At 35.9% G+C, this 22,124-nt stretch overlaps 1 protein-coding gene and 1 pseudogene across 1 annotated transcript in view; one reads left to right on the forward strand and one right to left on the reverse strand.

Moving 5' to 3' along the window:
• Positions 1–1,504: 1,504 nt before the first annotated feature.
• Positions 1,505–22,124, forward strand: part of PIGK (phosphatidylinositol glycan anchor biosynthesis class K) — a 122,096-nt gene continuing 101,476 nt past the window's right edge. The window contains exons 1-3 of the mRNA XM_047870596.1: positions 1,505–1,625; positions 4,919–4,972; positions 10,824–10,915. Of these exons, the coding sequence (XP_047726552.1) occupies positions 1,533–1,625; positions 4,919–4,972; positions 10,824–10,915 (239 nt within the window). The 5' untranslated portion in view covers positions 1,505–1,532. The remainder of the gene's footprint in view (positions 1,626–4,918; positions 4,973–10,823; positions 10,916–22,124) is intronic.
• LOC125174194 (uncharacterized) lies at positions 13,822–13,918 on the reverse strand (annotated as a pseudogene).

A 22,124-nucleotide genomic window follows, 5' to 3' on the forward strand; every position in this document is an offset into this window, starting at 1 on the left:
TTCTGGTAGTATGCTAGCTTTCTTGGCTTTACAAGGGAAAACCTGAAATTTGATTACCTAACATTAACCATCTCACAAACTACAATAGCAAAAAAAACGAATGGAAAGAGAGACAAGAGGCTGGGAAAAGCAATAGCATAAAATATGGCAAGGGTTAATGTCACTGCTTTATAAATATATTCAAATTTGTATGTAAAACAAGGCTGTGAACAGAAAATTTACATCAGAGGACATAAGATAGTTTATAAACACAAGGAAAGACATCGGATCTTGATAGCAATCAAAGAATTAGAAGTATAATAACCTTGAGGTAACATTTTAAAACTAGGAATTTAGAGGGAAAAAAATGGTATAATTTGGTGTTAGGTTGTATTTTGTTGGTACTGCCAGTCTGTACTCTTTGGAAAGCAACATTATTGATGGGCACTAAAATTTTTGTATATTTTGACTTAAAATTCCTGTTCTAGGAAAATTATCCAAAGAAAGTAATTCAACAGAGGTGCCTGGGTAGCTCGGTTGGTTAAGCGTGGATTCTTGATTTCAGCTGTCATGATATAACGGTTGGTGAGTTTGAGACCCACCATCAGATTCTGCGCTGACAGTGTGGATCCTGCTTGGGATTCTCTCTCTCCCCCTCTCTCTGTCCCTAGCCCACTCTCTCTCTGTATTAAAAAATAATAAATAAACTTAAAAAAAAAGAGAATTCAACAAATGTGAAAAGTCAAATGCACGAAGGTATGCTTTATAATATTACTTTTATAGTAAAACATGGAAACTTCGTATTGTCCAATAGAGGGGAAATTACTTGTCAGAAGCACCAGTAAGGGGTGAAGTTCCAAGTTCCCATTAAATGTTAAAATTATAAAGATCATGAAGCAGCATAAATATGTTTATGTGATACTAGATGAAAATAATTTAAAACTGAATGCATACAATGAACACAATGGAACAAATAAATACACATGATCTTATCAAATCCTCAGATTCTCTTTGAAGTACATTTTGGCTCCATAATTACAGAAGAAACAACATAAACAATTTCTCCATGTACAAGCTTTTAATAAGTAATAGACCTCAAGTCTGTTAATTGCAGCACCCACCCATGTTACCGATTAATACAATTAATCATTTTTTTGTGCCCAAATGCTTGCTCTTCCCACCACACCCTCCTTCATTTATTCAAAGAATTGGCAGCACTATGCAGAATAGGAAATAGCTTCTTAAAGTTTATGGGATCAGAGATTTTTCTCCTTCACTTTTCAGACAATTTTTAAATGTTATACCTATTTTATAATACAAAAACGGAAAATGCAGTTAAAAATAAAGGATCAAATTCTTCTTTCAACTCTGCCCCAACAACCCGGAAACTTGAACTCTGTGCCAGCGCTGTTTACTAAGGGCCAGGGACGGGCCGGCATCAAGGAGGTGGGGCTGGCGTCGCAAAAAGAAACAGAAGGCATGCAAAAACCCGCGGCGCTGCTTTACGGCACTCGCTCCGCCTTTCCAGGTGCGGGCGGCGGAAGCCGGGAAACATGGTGGCCTCCTGCTTTCTTCGCAAGTGTTTGACTGCCCTGGCAGGGTTGTTGCTCTTGTCCTTCGGCAGCTTGGCCGCTAGTCAGATCGAGGTAGGAATCAGGCCCTCCGAGCGACAGGGCCCTGGGAGGACAGCTGCCTTCTGGCTGTGAGCGCACCAACAGATAACCCGACTCAACAGCAGCAGAGGGAAGCATCAGCCTCTTACTAGGCTGACTGGGCTGTGGGGAGGGTGTCGGTCTGTTTCGCCCTTTTAAAACGACGAATTTAAAGAATCAAATCTTAGGAGACGGAGGAGGGCCTGATCCATTGCTCCGACGAGTGTGTGGTCGGTCCCTAGCAGTTGAAATGAAAGCACAGGAGTGAAACACCTACTTTCCTATTAAACTACAACGCTCCCCTTTGACAGGAGTCACATGGGTACGGTGTTTTATTTTTGGCTCACAGGAATTCTGGCCTTTTATAAAACTTTTGCTCTCCCTAGTACTCTGACAATACTTGAGGCCAGTTCTACAGTCTAGATCTGTGGTATCGTTGTCAGACTTGCATATCCTGTTGGCTAAGGGGCCGAGATAGCACACATTTGAAAATCTGTGTCCAAAGTTTCATCTTCTGCCTAGCCCACCTCCTATGGGATAGCTACTAAGTCAGAAACGTGTTTTGATTTTTTTAAAAATAACCCCCCCTTTTTTATCCCACATTTTGATTAACACTAAATTCTACGTTATGAGCTTTAAAAATTGCTTTCATCTTTCCAGTTCCACTGGCTTAATGCAGGCCCTGGCCATTTCTTGCCTAGACTATTGCAACAACGATCTTGTTTCCCTCAGGCTTCCAAAGGCCCTCACTTAGATGTTAAATTAGTCTTCATAAAATGCAGATATAATGGGGTTGTTCTTCTGATTTAATCCTTCCAGTGTTTTCCAGAGGAAAGTCTAAACATCATGATCTGGTCTCTGCTCACTTTTGTGGTCTTCTTATTGGAGCCTATTCTTTCCAGCATTTAAGTGTCCTGAGTTTAGACCAGTGGATTATAAACTTTTTGAATACATACTTCCCCAGTTGAAAAAGACACAAAGAATGCACCCTCTGTCTATATCCATGAATTACTACTAATCTATATATTCAATATTTATAAGGCATTTTTTAATGTACTACAAATATAAAAAGAAGTTCTGCTATTTTCCTCCTTTATTCTAATGGATTATCGTGTGTACTTCATTTTGGATAACATTACTATTACTTTTTTGTAGTTATATTGTTGTTGTGCTTTTTCACATTACCATGTTTTATAACCTCTTGTTTATTCTGTCCATTTACTAAGATGAAGTAGAAGCATAACTTCTGTAGAGTCTTTCCTTATCCCTTGTCTTTGTTTATACTGTTGTAATTTGTACACTTAGCTAATATAGCACTTATCGTTGTAATCCATATATGCTTTATAATATCTATTATTCCATCATCTTTCACTTAAAAGTGCAATAGCTCCCTAACTGGCCCGGCTCAAGTCTTTCTTCCAGTCTGTTTTCTAAGCTGCAGCCAGAGTAATTTTTAAAAATGCAACTCGGATCATGTATCCATAAACACCTTAATGTTTCTTTGAGGATAAAGAAACATTTATCCTCTCTTTCTCTTTCACAGACTTCTAGTAGTGCTAATCTTTCAGTTTCTAAAAACCTTTAGGCTCCTTTCTGCCATTAGGGTGTATGTTCCTTCTGTCTGGAATTATCTTCCCTCTTCTCTTCATCTTTTGGGTCCTAACCTAAATGTCACTTCTCTAGGGGAAACTTCCCTGACACCTTCCCACTTCCCACCCCCCGAATCAGGTCAGGTCAGGTCTCTCTAGGGGTCTACTGTACTCTTTCATGATACTGTGTATCTTATCTTGGTAGAATTCATAGTTTGCCCTCATCTGCTTAATGTGTGTCTGTCAGATTGGATAGTAACCTCTTTGAAGGCAAGTACAATGACTATTTTTGCCCATCATTGTATTGTGAGCGTTCAGGACAGTGGCTGGCACATGGCACCCAATGAATGTGATGAATGAATGAATGTTACATTGCAGTGTAATGTGTTTGTATGCTTCCTTATTGAACTCTGGGATTCTTCAGAGAAAGCAGCATGTTATTTAGTGATTTTTTTATATCTCTATACATTACATGTACATGGTACATGATAGGTGCTCCACTCATATGTAGAATGAATAACTTTGCAGTGCCTATATTGTCTAAACAATCACAAAAGAGTTTTGCCATAACAAAATTTTCACTAAAGTCTTAATAATGTAAGAATTTTCAGCTAGAAGGGACATTTGAGATTATTGGGTCAACTCTTACTTCCTACATGAGGAAAGTCAAGTCTAAAGAGCTAAGTGACTTACCCCAGTCTCACAGCCATGTGAGGGATAGGACCTGGGCTAAAGCCCACATCTTCAAGTTTTTAAACTAATGCTTTAATCCATTGTAGCACATTTTTCTTTAGCATCTAGGCAGCTGTTGAGAAAGGTTTAAAAAAAATTGTGTGTGTGTGTGTGTGTGTGTGTGTGTGTGTGTGTATGACACATTTGAGTGAATTTATTTTATTCTCCCTGCAGTTTTCTTGCCAGCTGAAAATTAGAACAGCTAAAGTTAGTTATGCAATTTCTATGTTCCAGTCACCATTCCTACCTTCTGTGTGTCAGGTAATATTACTATGGGCACAGAGAAGCTTTCCTAAGCTTTTACAGCTTGTAAATAATAGGGCCCAGATTTGAATCCAGGAAGTATGACTCTTTTAGTAATTAATACTGGTTGGTAGTAGATCTGGGATCATTAAGGTTTATATTCACTATTATTTTAATATATAATAAACATAGTGTTCCTTAAGTATCTGGATATTATTGGATATTGAGGTTTTTAATGTTCCACAATGGCAAATATAGTTCAGACTTTAACAGATTAGTGAAATGGTACATGGCAGCATGCTAGAGAATGTACTCAATCAGATGTAGTGATGTGTTCATATAAAGTAATTGGAAGCATCTAATACAGAATAGGAGGAAATAATTAATGAAACTTCAACAAGAAGCGTATTATTAAGTGTATAATCAAGGCATGAAAATAAGTCATTCACAATTTGAAGACTGAATTGAAAAACTAGAAGCTGAGGAATGAGGAAGGGCTGGTTGTGTTCGAGATACATTGTTTAAAAACGAGCAACTCCCTCCACAATGCCCCCAACAAAAAAAATGAAACTTTTGTCCTTCATAAGGTCAAATACTAGAACCTTTATAAATTTGCATAATGATAATTTACTGTCATTGTAACTGTAAAGACTTCATGAATCTTAACTTTTTTTTCTCAGAAATGTGGCTTTTCTAATATATTTGCTATTATTTGACTTGTAGGATCAAACAGAACAGTTCTTTAGAAGTGGGCATACAAACAACTGGGCTGTTTTGGTAAGTATGTAGCTATTCACATTAGATACGTGTCTGAGAAATTTTGTGAATCAGATTTTTGAAAAAGAGTTTTTATTTTCTCATATCTTATAAAAAATTCCTTATTTTGATTTGGCTATATTTTAAGTTGACTGTGTCAACTAATAATATTCTATGCCTTCAATATATTGTCAAGTGGTGATGTGTAAATAAATATAAGAATAAATTAAATACTATTGTTAAAGGAAATATTTTATAAAATATAGAATCATTTTAATAATGGAAACTAGTAATTGTATTTCTTTTTCCTTTTTTTTTTTGAAGTAGGCTCCATGCCCAGTGTGGGGCTTGAACTCATGACTCTGAGATCAAGTGTTGGAAAGTCTACCTCCTGAGCCAGCTGGATACCACTGTATTTCTTATCTGTAATATTAGATACTCTCTACTTAGGTTATTTTTTTAGTTATCTTTTTTTTTTTTTTTTTTTTTTGTCTAGAAAAATAAATAATCATTGTAGAAAATTCAAATTATACAGAAAAGTTTAGAAGAGGACAGATTAGGGGCACTTGGGTGGCTCAGTCAGTGAGCATCTGACTCTTGATTTTGGCTCAGGTCATGATCCCTGACCACAACCCTGGGATCAAGCCCCTCATTGGGCTCTGCCCTGAGCATGGAGCCTGCTTGAGATTCTCTCTCTCTCTCTCTCTCTCTCTCTCTCTCTCTCTCTCTCTCTCTCATTCTGCTCCTCTCCCCTGCTTACACTCTATCTCTAAAAACAAAAAACAAAACAAAAAAGAGAGAAAAGAAAAAAAAGATTACTTTTATGTTATGTGAATCTTAATTTGAAAAACAAGGAAGACAGAGAAAATACCTTCAAGTCCCACACATGCTGGCATTAACATTTTGATGGAATTCTTATAACCTTCTTTCCCTTCAAATATAAGCATAAAGATAAATGATTTTAAGTTACAGGGGTCATCTTATCACTGTTATTTTGCAACCCAGTAGCAGTATATCTTGGAGATCTTTCCCTGCCAATAAAGAGATGCATAATCATTTCCGAAGGCTGTATTATTTTCTATTTTAGTAATAGAATATTATTAGAAAAGAAAATAAATATTTTCTATTTTAATGTACCAGAATCTCTAGTTCATGAGCATTTAGATTCTAAAGTTTTATTTTAAACAAGGCTGTGTTGGGTAGCCTTATACATACACCTTTGTGAACTTGACTGATTTTATCTTTAGGATAAATTCCTAAGCCATAAGGCTAGGAAGTTATGGAACATAATTGCTCTTCAGAAGTGCTTTACCTCTTTTTTTCTAATCCCAAGACAACTCTGTATTATTAACTTTTGCCTTTTCTCTTTGATTGCTGGGTAACAAATTAAATTGTTTTAATTTGAATTGTTTTGATTCTTAGTAAGGTTTGTTTATTGGCCTATTTTTCTTTTTTGTCCTTTTTATTTTTCTTGGTGTGAATTACCATCTTAATTTATCTGGATTTATAAATTTGTATTTTTAATTTTCCTAACAGAATACATGTATGGGTGCCTGGATGGCTCAGTTGGTTGAGGGTTCAACTCTTGATTTCAGCTCAGGTCATAATCCCAGCATCATGGGATTGAGCTGTGCATCAGGCTCTGTACTGAGTGTGGAGCCTGCTTGGGATTCATTCATTCATTCATTCTCTCTCTCTTTCTCTCTCTCTCTCTCTCTCTCTCTCTCTCTCTCTCTCTCTCTCTCTCCCCCCCCCCCCATCTGCCCCTCTCCCTGGCCCTCACTCTCTTTCTCTCTAAAAAAATAAAAAACAAAAAATAGAATACACATAATCAATTTTGTTTTTCCTGTATTTGGAAAGTATTTGGATAGTAGTTTCTCTGGGGGGGATTTATTTAATGACATTTACATGATTAGAAGATAGAATAAATTTGACTTAATGAAAAAAATGTATAGAAGAGTTGACTGAAAGAAACATTGAGGAAATAGAGAGGCAAGAAAGGAAGCAAATTTTTGTGAAAAAGGAAGTGGGGGGCAGATAACAGTACTGCATTTCAAAGCCAGTAACTCATGTTGGGAAAGGAGGAAAACTGAGCACCATGAATTGTGGGATTTCAGATGAAGTGTAAAGGAGGTGGGTGGAGGAATTCAACTGAAATGCAGGACAAACATGTAAGATTATAATTACCTTTACTAAGGCCAAAGGAAGACTCTTAATGTCTGGGGCCTTGTAAGATTGAGAATAGTTTCATTAAAGTATGTAATTATCTACAGGTTGCTAAAAGTAAATATAAGTGATTATAGTTGCTATACATAATTGTATTGTGATTAAATGGGACAGCCTAATGTGGGTTTATGGGTTATTTTATTGTTCTCCAAGAAAGAACACCTCCTCTATACTATCCCTCACAAGAGATTTTATGAAAGAATTGAACAAAAGCTGATTAAGATGAGGAAACAGGTTTTTGGTGACCACTTAAAAGAGGGGAAAACTTAGCAGGAGGCAGGTCATGATCTACCAATTTGAGAGGATAACTTGCTCTACAGGAAACCAAGGGCTCTTCAATGACTAGTCTTTCCATGGGAATTCTTTAAAAAGAGAATAACTGCCTATGTGTAGACAACTAATTGCCAAAGGGCTCATCCTTTAGAATATCAACCTATTAGCTTATACTGCACACACATGGAGGCTTTCCTTGTCTGGGAAACCTCTGTGAGCCCCTCTTCAATTGCACTAACTTGGGTCTTAGATGAGAAATAGAGAATGACAGAATTATTACAGAGCATTTCACAACAATTGCAGTTTCACATTGTGTGCGATATTTCACACATTCACTCAGACTTAGTAAAGTGAGACTTCAGTGAATTGTGCTTTCCTTTTTTTAAATGTTTATTTATTGAGAGAGGGGGGAGGGACAGAGAGAGAGAGAGAGAGAGAGAGAGAGAGAGAGAGAATATGCCAAGCAGGCTCTGCGCTGTCAGCTCAGAGCCCAATGCAGGGTTTGAACCCATGAACTAAGAGATCATGACCTGAGCCAAAAATCAAGAGTTGGATGCTCAACTGACTGAGTCATCCAAGCGCTCTGAATTGTGCTTTCTTAAATGGAAAATCATGAAATTGACCAGAGTCAAGTTGAAAGTACTAAGCATGCATTTTTTTCAGTGGTACATCATTCATATTTTAAAAATACATATGTTTTCCTCTACCAGTTTGAGTTAATTTGTTTTTCGTCTTGACCAAATGATCAGAGGTAAATGGAATGCCCCTTTGGCCTTATACTATGACTGAGAAACTTTTGCCACCAGAGGGAAATACAAGGAAAATTGGATTCCATTTTATTTTCAAGACCTGCTTTGAGTAAATTATTTTTGCTTCTGTTTAATAAAAAAATGTTATAATGATAATCCTTACCCATGGTTTAAAAAAAGTACAGTGAGGAAGGGTGTAAACTGAAAAATCATTGTACCCCCTCTTACTCCCATTTTTATTCTCCATGATCGCTATTATCATTTTCTTGTGTATTCTTTTAGAAATTTCCAGTGCATATTATTACATTTATGTCTACCTCTCTGTCCTTTTCAAAAGACTAATGGATCATATCCCTTGCTCTTTTACCACTGGCTTTTTTTTTTTTTTGGTATCTCATTTTGAGAATATGAATAATTTACATTAAGTTGGTATTACCTGGTCCCTTCTCTTTTGCCACCTTAATTTCATGTTTAGTAACTTGCTGGTGAAAACGAGGACAGTTTCTTAGGTTTATGCTCATTAAATACTATAATAGCTGAAAAAAGCCTTTTGGGTATGGTAAAATGCACTGAATATAGTGGTGTTTATTATGACTAATGCAGATATAAATTATTTAAACTATTTCTGCTCAAGTTAGGGAATATGTACTTGATCTCTTGCTACTAATGGGTAGTGATTTTGTTTCTAGATTTTTGATTTCAATATTTGCTAGAATAGGCAATGTCATAGTGAAAATTCTTGAGTACATATTTTTGCGTACTTACATAAGCTAAATCAAAAGGTAAATATTTGGGGTGCCTGCAGGCTCAGTTGGTTGAGCGTCTGACTTCAGCTCAGGTCATGTTCTCATGGTTCGTGAATTCTAGCCCCACATAGGACTCTCTGTTGATCACAGAGCCTGCTTGGGATCCTCTGACCCCCTCTCTTACTGCCCCTCCCCTGCTTACCCTTCTCTCTCAAAAATAAACATTTTTTAAAAAAAGATAAATATTCAAACTTGATATATGTTGCAAATTACCCTCTTAGAACGGTTATTTTAGTTTGCATTCTCAACAGTAGGATATGAGTTATTCATTTCCCCTCACAATAGCCAATACCATGCATTGTCATGGACTTTTACTTATCAATTCAGTTTATGTTTTTAAAATTATGATAAAAGTTGAGCATCTCTAAGAGTTATAATGTCCATTTTGAATACCTTTACTATGAAATGTTTTGCTCTCCTTTTCCCATTTTTCAAAATTGGGATGTTCACTTTTTCTTGAGCTATAGTTATTCAAGTTTAAAAAAAATTTTTTTTTTTACATTTATTTATTTTTGAGAGAGAGAGAGAGTGCAAGGGAGGGGCAGAGAGAGAGAGAGAGAGGGAGACAGAATCCAAAGCAGGCTCTAGGTTCTGAGCTGTTAGCACAGAGGCCGACACGGGGCTTGAACCCACGAACCATGAGATCATGACCTGAGCCGAAGTCAGACGTTCAACCGAATGAGCTACCTAGGTGCCCCTAGTTATTTCAAGTTTTTCATTTCAGTTAGGACTTTATGGTATTTTTGACACATGGAATTTTACATTTTAATGTAGTCAAAAATTTTAGTCATTTCCTTATTGGATTCCAGGTTGAAAATTTGTTTTAATAAAAAAAATCTTGAGGTTCCTTTCTGTTTGCAGGGGCAGGAACATTTATGCTATTCTCAAAGCTGTCATTATACCTACTAATCGCAGAGGCATGTGGTCGGAGGTAGGGTGGGAGCTTGGGGGGTAGGTATGCTTCCTTTGGAATGGATTTTCAAGAGGACTGATTTTTGAGACATGGCATTAGATTTTTCTAGTACCGTTGATATCATTTTTAGGAATCAGTTTATTTTTTTTAATGTTTTATTTTTGAGAGAGAGAAATAGCAAGTGGGAGAAGGACCGAGAGAGGGAGACACAGAATCTGAAGCAGGCTCTGGGCTCTGAGCTGTCAGCACAGAGCCCGACGTGGGGCTCGTACTCACAAGACTGCGAGATTATGACCTGAACTGAAGTCAGACGTTTAACTGACTGAGCCACCCAGGCACCCCCAGTTTTTTTTTTTTTTTTAATGTAAAACTTGTTTGGATTGTTTCTCGTTATCTGTTCAGTTCATAACTTCTTTATGATGTATTCTCTTATATGCATATAAAATTGTTTTGTATGTTGTCTAACATTTTTCATAACTAAAAATAGGCAACAATTCAGAGTGAAAGGAATATTATATAACCCAAGATAGTTAATTTTCTTTCCTATTCTGTGAAGAGATTATGGACATTGCCTTTGATTGTAAAGAATTTAACCTTTTAGACATAGGAACATTATAGAATCACATAAATTGCGAGTAACTAAGTTGATTCGGTATTTAATTAAATCACCCAAAGATTTGTTTTCTCTTGAACTGAATGGTCTTTTTATTTAATAGCAGTTATGAAAGACTTCTCTTTAGAGGGATTGGTTTTATTGGCAATTATTTATATGCTTTGCTGTTTGTAAGCCTAAGTTATGATACACTCTTTTTTTAGGCATCTCTGAATCCTACTTAAAGAGAAATAATTCTGTAATCCAGTGGCTTATTTTGACTCATAATAATATGTTTCTTTTAATTCTTTAGGTATGTACATCCCGGTTCTGGTTTAATTATCGACATGTTGCAAATACTCTTTCTGTTTATAGAAGTGTCAAGAGGCTAGGTATCCCTGACAGGTAAGAATTCTTAATAAAGCTTAACTCTGAACCTCAGTGAAAATTACCCTTGGACAGTTGTTACCATTTTTGCATTTTTGTGTTGCTTTGGAAAAGGTAAAGGAACCTGAGGTATTTTTTTATGTTGTTAGAGCATACCATCGTTTATAAAGAGCTGTTACTTAAGATCATAATGGCAAATTATATAAAACAACAATCAATACTAAGGTAAAAAGATTTGGTAAAGTATAATTGTTTAGTTTCATTTATTATTAAATGCTTTAGTCTGGGTTTTTAATTGTAGGCAACAGAAGACAATTTTGACTAATTCAAGTAGAAAAGTAATTTACTGAAATCATATTGATGAGTTCACCAAATTGCTGAGAAGGTTGTATGTAGCTGTAAGTCAGGAACATGTTAGGCTAGGGAGCAGAAAAGACATCTGGAAATCATGGCATAAAACCATCCAGTAATGGGACGCCGGGGTGACTCAGTTGGTTAAGCATCTGACTCTTGGTTTTGGCTCAGGTCATAATCTCACAGGTTTGTGAGTTTGAGCCCTGCATTGGGCTCCATGTTGACAGTGTGGAGCCTGCTTGGGATTCGCTGTCTCCCTCTCTCTGTGTCCCTCTCCCACTTGCATGGCCTCTACCTGTCTCAAAATAAATAAACTTTAAAGAACAAATTAAAAAAAAGCAAAAAACAGTGACAATACTGCTGCCACAAATTGCTGGCTAGACTCAGCTACTGCATAGCTGCTACCATTACCTTTGGAAACTTAACGTTGCTGCTGCTGTCTGCTGCTAAAATCCAACCTGTCCTGTCCTAGGTTGTTACTATCTCTAGCTTTTAATTTAGAGTTCTTGGTGGAAATGTCATATTGGCAGAGCATGGATTAAGTGCCTGTGTTCATGCTGATGAGGTGACAGGAAGAATGACTGTATGGCATTGTTAGCTTCTATAAATGGAGATGGACCCTGCCTTCTATAAAGACTCATAAAGTGAGGTACACTGTTTCCTAATTACATGAGGTAGTTCAGATACCAGGCAAAACCCTGCGCCTCCACCCCCAGATACACGTCTTCTCTACATTTCATCTGTCAGATATGATAGAGCTGTTTCTGCTACCACCAATAGCTTCTACTAGTTATAGAAGGAACTGCAGTCAGTTCAGTTATTTGGGTTTGATTTATTGTCCTGTGTACCTTTCTACCTTTGAAGCAGTATAGAAAGAGTTTTACACCCAGACAGATCTGAGTTTGATATCTGGGGTTAGTGATGATTTTCGTTAAGTGACTTCATCATGCTAAGCCTGTTTCTTCAGCTATTCCATGATGATAATAGTACCATCTTTGCAAGATTCCGATACTTGCAATAAAAAGCAAATAGAGATACATGCAAAGTGCTGCAGGAGCAAAACGGAAGCAGTGAGTGACTCAGGAAACAAAGATAGAGTACATTCTCTGTAAATAGATCATGTTAGCCTAGGAAGCTGACAAAAAGTATAATTTAATTCCTGTATTTCATCTGAAAATTAAGGCAACTCGATAGTATTACCATTTAAAAAAGTACATTAAGTCTGAGAAAGAAAGGTTTGCTATATTATTCTTGTAATTAGCGAATTATAATTTATTAATTGGTTCTCCTCTAATAGGGCTATGTGGTTAGTCCTTTGGCTTTGATTGCTGTTGCCTCTATACCCTGTGTGCTCCTCCAGGAGTTACTATGCATAGTTTGGCAATAGTTACCACTTTGATAAATGAATCTTTGTCTGGTCTCTAGGTTATTATGATATGTTTAAATGGTCCAAGTAAGATTTAGAAGGACTTTTAAAAAATAGAATATAACTGTAAGATGTGTTTTATATACTATAATTGGTAGGTTTGTGCCTGGGTTTCTGAAGGATGTTCTTTAAAGGCTTGTTCCTGTTTCACGGGGTGCCTGCGTGGCTCAGTCGGTTAAGGTTCCGACTTCAGCTCAGGTCATGATCTTGCAGTTCGTGAGTTTGAGCCCTGTGTTGGGCTCTCTGCTGACAGCTCAGAGCCTGATGCCTGCTTCTGATTCTGTGCCTCCCTCTCTCTCTGCCCCTCCCCTACTTGCATTCTGTCTCTCAAAAATGAATAAATGTTAAAAATTTTTTTTTAATTTAAAAGCTTGTTCCTGGGGCGCCTGGGTGGCGCAGTCGGTTAAGCGTCCGACTTCAGCCAGGTCACGATCTCGCGGTCTGTGAGTTCGAGCCCCACGTCAGGCTCTGGGCTGATGGCTCAGAGCCTGGAGCCTGTTTCCGATTCTGTGTCTCCCTCTCTCTCTGCCCCTCCCCCGTTCATGCTCTGTCTCTCTCTGTCCCAAAAATAAATAAACGTTGAAAAAAAAAAAAATTTAAAAAATAAAAGCTTGTTCCTGTTTCACATGATTACATATCTACCTCTGTTTATGATGTCTTTTTGGGGGAATGAATTGAGGATTTAAACCTTTATTATTTTATAAACAGATTAATATACAATATTCAATTTGGCTTTTAGCCTATTTATGGTGAGTATTCTTAGTTATGGAGAATATTACTCTTATTAATGACTTATCTTACTTTACTCCTACCTGGGATTAAATATGAAGATATTTCTGTGGTGCTTGGGTGTCTCAATCAGTTAAGCATCTGACTCTTGATTTTGGCTCAGGTTATGATCTTACTGGTGGTGGGATTGAGCCCCATGTTGGGCTTCATGCTGTCAGCAGAGCCTGCTTGGGATTCTCTCTCTGTCTGTCTGTCTGTCTCTCTCTCTCTCTCTTTCACCCCTCCCCCACTTTCTCTCTCTCAAAATAAATAAATAGACTAAAAAAAAAAGATATTTCTAAGTAAATTCTTTAGAAAGTAACAAATTATTATAACAGTTTAGAAACTTAAAATCATTAAGAAGAGTTTTTAGTTTTAAAACTTGAATTTCATTTGTGTGTCATCCTTGCACAGGGGCCGTGCTAATCTCTGTATCATTCCAATTTTAGTCTATGTGCTGCTGAAGCAAGCACTTAAAGCTTGAATTTCAAACTACAGTTTGAATTTATTTTTATACAGTATGTAACATTTTTCAGTTAAGAAAATATTATCATGACTTCTGTTCATTTTCCAGGTATGCATGCTGAGAAAAATGAGTGGTCATTACATTTAATAAATACTATGAGTAGAGCTCTGTTTTGTTTTTGTTTTTTTTCATTTGTTTTTCAAAGCAGTATTTTACCTTTGTCTTGAAATGCAGGGTATTTGTATTTAGTTTTCCCATGTTCTTCAGTAAGAAATTAGTTCATGTCACAAGTCATTTGCTGAAATACATGACACAGGTGATTGCCTTTTATTTTGGAAGTTCACATCGATTGCATAGGTCCTGTTTGAAACATAACATTAGTGATGTCACTACTCTTGTTCTGATTTCTTTCTGATCTTCTGTCTGTACTTCACACATTCTGGCCATACTGAGCCATTCTCTGTGCCTCGAATGGTTGTCAGTACTTCTGGCTCACTACTACCAAAACCTGGCTGTGATTCTGAATCTCTTGTGGTTAAAAATATAGGTTTCTTGGCTCCACCCCTGGTGATTCTACTTCCCTAAGTCTTAAGTGAGGCCTAGATATCAGCTCTAGATGTGGTTCAGATGCACAATCAAGTTTAGGAAGCACAGATTTAATTTATACCTGACCTTCCAAATTCACATTCATACTTCTTTAAAAACGCATTTCCTGACCCCCTTCTTTGCTTCTGTGGTATCCTGTGTATACTTTTATCCTAACATGATTATACCAGTTATAGTATGTCTCCCTCATTAGATTATAACTCCTTGAAAGGACTACGGATTATATTTTATTTCATTTTGTACTTCTAGCGTCTAGCACAGTGTCTGACACATAGTAGGTTCTCAGTAGGTATTGAATAAGTAAATAAGTGACTTGGAAGTATTTTATCAGTCAGGCAAAGCACACACAAGTTTGTACTTCAAAAATAAAAACACTTCTGTTTCCTAAATTGTAGTTAGTTTAGTTTTTAGCAAATATTAGTCTGTTACAAAAGAAATTTTAATAAATAGGTTGTAGGAGTTTTATAATATTTTAAAGTATTTTAAATATTTAATTAATTATTTAATTAATTAAATATTTAAATATTATAATATTTTAAAGTAAGGGATTTTAATGGTTATGGGGGCAAATAAAAAGACATGTTATTATCATTTTCATAGCGAAGTTCATAGCATGGAGGACAGGTGTTTTGTTCTTTGTCCATGCTTTCTGTAACCTTACCTGCCCTCAGAAATTTTGTTTTTATTTGCCTGGTTTTAACTTCCTTAAACATTTCACTTTTTTGGGAAATTTTCTGCCCTCAAATAATTGTTTCGGACTAAATCTCTATTTTGCTACCTCTAGTATGCTTAATATGCTTAAGATGAGGGAGGGAAAAGGCATTATGCAGAGGTTAGATCCTAAATTCAGCATGTGAAACAAAATTGAGCCAAATTATTCTCGAAAGTTTCTGAAATAGCACATAAAGTACAAGATAGTATTCCATCAAGTCTAACAGCCAGTTTTCCCTCCAGTGCTAGTGCAGATAACTGTTTTCCTTTTCTTTAGTGAAACACTTGATAAAATGGTTTACTTAGGATTAGGGGATATGTTATGTGAAAGTCTACATCTCCTTAATAGTAGAATTATGGGGTGCCAGGGCGGCTCAGTCAGTTAAGGGTCCGACTTCAGTTCAGGTTATGATCTCACAGTTCGTGAGCTTGAGCCCCGTGTTTGACTTTGCTGACAGCTCAGAGCCTGGAGCTTGCTTCACATTCTGTGTCTCCCTCTCTCTCTGCCCCTCCCCTGCTCACACTCTGTCTCTCTCTGTCTCTCTCTCTCTGTGTCTGTCTTTCTCTCTCTCTCTCTCAAAAATAAACATTAAAAAAATCGTAGAATTATGATAACTCATGCTGTAAGAGGCATATGGAGATTGAGACTGACAGAGACGATGTAGAGTCGTATCTCCCATCTCATGTTTACTTTGGAGACTAAATGCATGGAGTATTAGGGTGGGTGAGGTCTGCTCCCCCCCCCCCTTTTTGGCTGAGTGCATAAGATTAACTTTATGTAGAGTTACATGTGTAAATAATTTTTCTTAAAATATGATTTAGCTTTACTAATTCAGTGGGTATGAGTTTTTGAAATGGTCCCTGTCTGATAAACTATGTGTATAAATAAATCCAGCAGCTTTTCTGACTCCATTTTTTCCCTTTACTCTATATTTTCATCATTATGTGAGATTCCTAATTTAATTAGGAATAATTAATTATTAATTATTCCTAATTTAAACCTTTTTCTTCATCTCCCCTTATTCAGAAACTCTTAGTTTATGCAAAATAAAATTCAAGTCCCCTATGCTGGTGCTTAAGGCTTTTGCAATCTGGTTCCAAATCTGACATTCTCATAATTTAATTTCCATTCCTTATGCTCCAGCCACTTCCTTCATGTAAGTTCCTGTATTGGCTTCTGTCACTGCCTTACACTGGTCATTCCACCTATAGTTCTTTTCTTCCTCTTTCTAGTTTTCCTATGCCCAAATTCAATTTATACACTCCCTAGAGCTTTCTTGGTCCTTTTTTCATAAATAATATTTTATTCATATTTTTGTCATGCCAGTTTTTTGTATGTATAGATCTTATTTCTTCAGTGCTGGTTCTCATACTGCTTGTATTCCTCAGAGTGCCTTCTTTAGTGTATTGTACAGAACTGAATGAATGAATGAATGAATGAGAAGTGTGCTAAAGACTACTAGCTAAGTGAAACCTGGTTGGTCTAGGCTAGAAAGGAAATGTGTATGAAACTGCTTATTTATATTCCCTTTATTTTTTAATTTTATTTTTTTAAGTAATCTCTACACCCAGTTTAGGGCTTGAACTCACAACCCCATGATCAAGAATTGCATGCTCTACCGACTAAGCCAGCCAGGTGCCCCTCATATTCCCTTTATGTCTTGTTTCCTACACTGCATTGAGCTAAAAGTACTCTGTAGTCAATTTTATAAACTATTCCCTAATTCCTACTTTAGGGATCCATTGGTGGGGTGATCTCACCAGGCAACTTCAAATTCATTTCTTTCTATCAGATAGAAGTCTGTAAGGGTCTTACTTCAGACAAATTAACTTCAACTTTACTTATTGCCTGCCTTACCACTATTTAAATTCCCTTGGGATGTGCTGTTTTGGCGGTCCCTTGTCCTGTTTTACTCCTTTTTAAAATAAAAAATGGTAAAAGTAGAAATGTAAATTTTGGTAGGGTGCCGACTGGGTGGCTCAGTCGGTTAAGCATCTGACTTCGGCTCAGGTCATGATCTCACAGCTCATGGGTTTGAACCCTACATTGAGCTCTGTGCTGGCAGCTCAAGCCTGGAGTCTGCTTCAGATTCTGTGTCTCCCTCTCTCTCTGCCTCTCCCTGCTGACACTCTGTCTCTCTCAAAAATAAATAACCATTAAAAAATTGAAAAAAAGAAATGTGAATTTTGGTAATGTATCTGTAACCTAAGATAGAAAAAAAAATCATGAATTGCCTATTATTGTGGGTTTTAAAGTCATTGGTTATATGACTTTTGACTGTTGCTTTTTAAACTGCTGTGGATTAGATCTTGTACATCAGAGGGCATTTTCAAAGATGGATCATTAATAAGTTATTTCAGAGATTTTCTTGTACAGTTACTCATTAACATAATATGGAGAAGGGCACGGTTATTATGGCTCTTTGAAAATCCTTGTGGCTTTCTCTCCAGTAAGGTCAGACAAAATGTACCCATATTTCTGGCCTCCTCCATACTCACTGCAACACATATTCACTGTACACAATAATTCAGATACTACATTGGGGGTTTTATAATGACTTATTTCATTATTCCTTGAGGCCTTTATGAGAGATTGTTTTTTGCTCACGTTACATATTAAAAATAGTTACTCAGTAAAAAAATTAGGAAAGGAAAAATATTATGGGTAAATTCCAACATAATAAAAGTAGTGGATTAATCACTTATAAAACAAGTACAGAGGTTGAAGCACAAAAGCAGTGAAATCAATTATAGCTATAAAAATCAGTCAAGGGATTCACAAAATAAAAGGATGTAAAGTATGACCTCATATATATATGATGACGGGAGGGAGAGTAAAAATTTAGTGCTTTTTAGAAAGGGTTCAAACTTAAGCAACTGTCAACTTAATTTAGACCTCTATCTGCATAGAATGTTATATAAAAACCAATGGTAACCACAAACCAAAAACCTATAATACATATGCAAAAATAAAGAGAAAAGAATTCAAGCATATCACTAAAGAAAGCCATCAAACCACAAGAGAAGAGAGCAAGAAAAGAACAGAGAAGAAGTACAAAAACAACCATAAAACAAGTAACAAAATGGCAATGTCAGTAATTACTTTTAATGTTTATGGATTAAATGGTCAACCAAGAAATCAAAGAGGAAATAAAAAAAATACATGGAGACAAATGAAAATGAAAACACAGTGGTCCAAAATCTTTGGGATGCAGCAAAAGCTATTCCAAGAGGGAAGTTTATAGTAATATAGGCCCACATGAACAAGCAAGAAAAATCTCAAACAACCTAACATTGCACCTAAAGAATCTAGAACCAGTAGAAGGAAGAAAATAATAAAGATGAGAGCAGAAATAAGTGAAACAGAGACTAAAAACAAAACAAAATAGAACGGATCAATGAAACCAGGAGCTGAAGAGATCAACAAAATTGATTAGCCAGACTCATAATAATAAAAAAAAAAAGACTCAAAATCAGAAATGAGAGAGGGGAAATAACAACCAACACCACAGGGGTGCCTGGCCGGCTCAGTTGGTAGAGAATGTGACTCTTGACCTGAGGATTGTGAGTTCAAGCCCTGTGTTGGGTGTAAAGATTACTTAAAACACACACACACACACACACACACACACACACACACACACACAAAATCAACCAACACCACAGAAATACAAAGTATTATAAGAATATTATGAAAAATTATATGCTAACAAATTGGACAACCTGGAAGTAATGGATAAATTCTTAGACATATGTAACCTTCCAGAACTGAATCAGGAAGGAATAGAAATATTGAAGAAACAGATTACTAGCAATCAAAATCAAATCAGTAATTAAAAATTTCTCAACAACAAAAGTCCAAGACCAGATGGCTTCACCAGTGAATTCTATCAAATGTTTAAAGAAGAGGTAAGGGGTATCTGGCTGGCTCAGGTGCAGTGTGCAACTCTTGATCTCAAGGTTGTGGGTTCAAGCTCCATGTTGGTTGTAGAGATTACTTAAAAATAAAATCCTTAAAAAATATGTAGAAAAGTTAATACCTATTCTTTTAAAATTATTCCAAAAATTAGAAGAGAAAGGAAAGCTTCCAAGTTCAATCTGTGAGGCCAGCATTACCTTGATACCAAAACCCGATAAAGACACTACAACAAAAGAACACTATAGTCCACTATCTACGATAAACATAGATGTAGAAATCCTCAACAAAATATTAGCCAGTTGAATCCAAAAATGCATAAAAAAATGATTCACCATAATCAGATGGGATTTATTCCAAGAATGCAAGGCTAGTTCAGTATTTGCAAATCAACGTGATATATCACATTAACAAGAAAAAGGATAAAAACCATATGATCTCAGTAGATGCAGAAAAAGCATTTGACAAAGTACAACATCCATTCATGATAAAAATCCTCAACAGAGTAGGTTTAGATGGAACATGCTTGGACATAATGAAGACCATGTATGGAAAACCAATGGCTAACATTGTACTCAGTGGTGAAAAACAGAGCTTCTCCTCTAAGATTAGGGACATGACAAGAATGTCCACCCTCACCACTTTTATTAAATATAGTACTGGAAAACCTAGCCACAGTAGTCAGACAAGAAAAAGAAATAAAAGGCATCCAAGTTGGTAAGAAGAATTAAAACTTTCACTATTTGCAGATGATATGATACTATATACAAAATTGGCACTGATAAATGAATGTAATAAAATTTCAGGATACAATATCAATATACAGAAATCTTGTAGTTCTATACACTAATAAGGAAGTAGCAGAAAGAGAAATTAAGAAAATAATTGCATTTATAATTGCATCAAACAAAAAGAACAAAATACCTAGGAATAAACTTAACCAAGGTTGTGAAAGACTTGTACTCTGAAAATTATAAAATGTTGATGAAAGAAATTGAAGGTGATACAAACAAATGAGAAGATATGCCATGCTCATGGATTGGGAGAACCAATATTGTTAAAATGTCCAAAGCAATCCACAGATAATGCAGTCTCTATCAAAATGCCAACAACATTTTTCAAAGAAATAATAAAATAATCCTAAAATTCATGTGGAACAACAAAAGATTCCTATTAGCCAAAGCAATCTTGAAAAAGAACAAAACCAAAAATACTACAATTCCCGGTTTTGAGATATACTACACAGCTGTAGTAATCAAAACAGTATGGTACTGACACAAAAATAGACACAGATCAATGGAACAGAATAGAAATCTCAGAAATAAACCCACAGTTATGTGGTCAATTAATTTACAACAAAAGAGGCAAGAATATGCAATGGGAAAAAGACTATCTCTTCAACAAATGGTGCTGGGAAGACTGGACAGCTCTATGCAAAAGAGTAAAATTGACTACTTTCTTACACCATTCACAAAAGTAAACTCAAAATCAGTTAGAGATCTAGATGTGAGACCTGAAACCATAAAATTCCTGGAAGAAAACATAGGCAGTAATCTCTTTGACATCAAATATAGGGACATTTTTCTAATTTATGCTTCCTTTGGCAAGGGAAACAAGTGAAATTAAACTGTTGGGACTACACCAAAATAAAAAGCTTTTGCACAGTGATGGAAACCATCAACAAAACAAAAGGCAACCTATTAACTGGAGAAGATATTTGTAAATGATGTAGCTGATAAGGAGTTAATATCCAAAATATATAAAAAACATATAACTCAACATCAAAAAAACCCCAAATCACAAATAATCCAATGTAAAAATGGGCAGACGACATGAACAGACTTTTTTCCAAAAAGACATACAGAAGGCCAACAGACACATGAAAAGACACTCAACTTCTCTAATCATCAAGGAAATGCAAATCAAAACAATGAGATATCACTTCACAGCTGTAAGCGTGGCTAAAATCAAAAACATGAGAAGTAACAAGTGTTGGGAAGGATGTGGTGAAAAGCTTTATGCATTGTTGGTGGGAATGGGAGCTGGTGTCACTGTGGAACACAGTATGGAAGTTCCTTGAAAAATTAAAAATAGAGTTGCCAAATGATCTAGTAATTGCACTACTGGGTTTTTACCCAAAGAAAACAAAAATACTAATTTGAAAAGATATCTGCACTCTTATGTTTATTGCATCATTGTTTACAGTAGTCAAGATATAACAGCAGCCCATGTGTCCATCCATAGATGAATGGATAAAGTGGTGTATATACACACATGAACATGCACACGCACATACACTCAGAGCTATTACTCAGCCATCAAAAAGAATGAAATCTTGCTGTTTGCAGGAACATGGAAGTATTTCAAGTGTATAATGCTAAGTGAAATAAGCCAGAGAAAGCCAAATGCCATATGATTTCACTCATATGTGGAATTTAAGACACAAATAAATGAACAAAGAAAAAAAGAGACCAACAAAAAACCAGAGAGCAAACTGGTGGTTTGCGAGAGGGAGGTGGGTGAGGCGATGGGTGAAATAGGTGAAGGAGATTCAAGAGCACACTTAATCATGATGAGCATTGAGTAATGTATAGAATTGTTGAATCACCATATTGTATAACTGAAACTAATATGACACTGTATGTTAATTATACTTGAATAAAAAAGAAGAGAAAAAAATAAAAATAGTTACTCAGAATGGTTAAATGACTTGATTAGGGTCCACTAAAGTTAGCATTAAATAATAGAACAAGAATTTGAATTCAGATCTTTTGACTTTATGGTTGGATCATTTCCATTATATTACAACTGTCACCTCCCTAAAAAATTGCAGCAGTTAGTTATTTATATGACGTTTACAGTTAAGGAATTCTTTTGATAACATCTAATTTTATTCTTATGCCAATCCAATAGAGGTTGGTATTATTATGCACACTGATCATTTAATACCTTATTAAATTAAAAAATCTAGGGGCGCCTG

Source organism: Prionailurus viverrinus, chromosome C1 (genome assembly GCF_022837055.1).
Source record: "Prionailurus viverrinus isolate Anna chromosome C1, UM_Priviv_1.0, whole genome shotgun sequence".
NCBI lineage: Eukaryota > Metazoa > Chordata > Mammalia > Carnivora > Felidae > Prionailurus > Prionailurus viverrinus.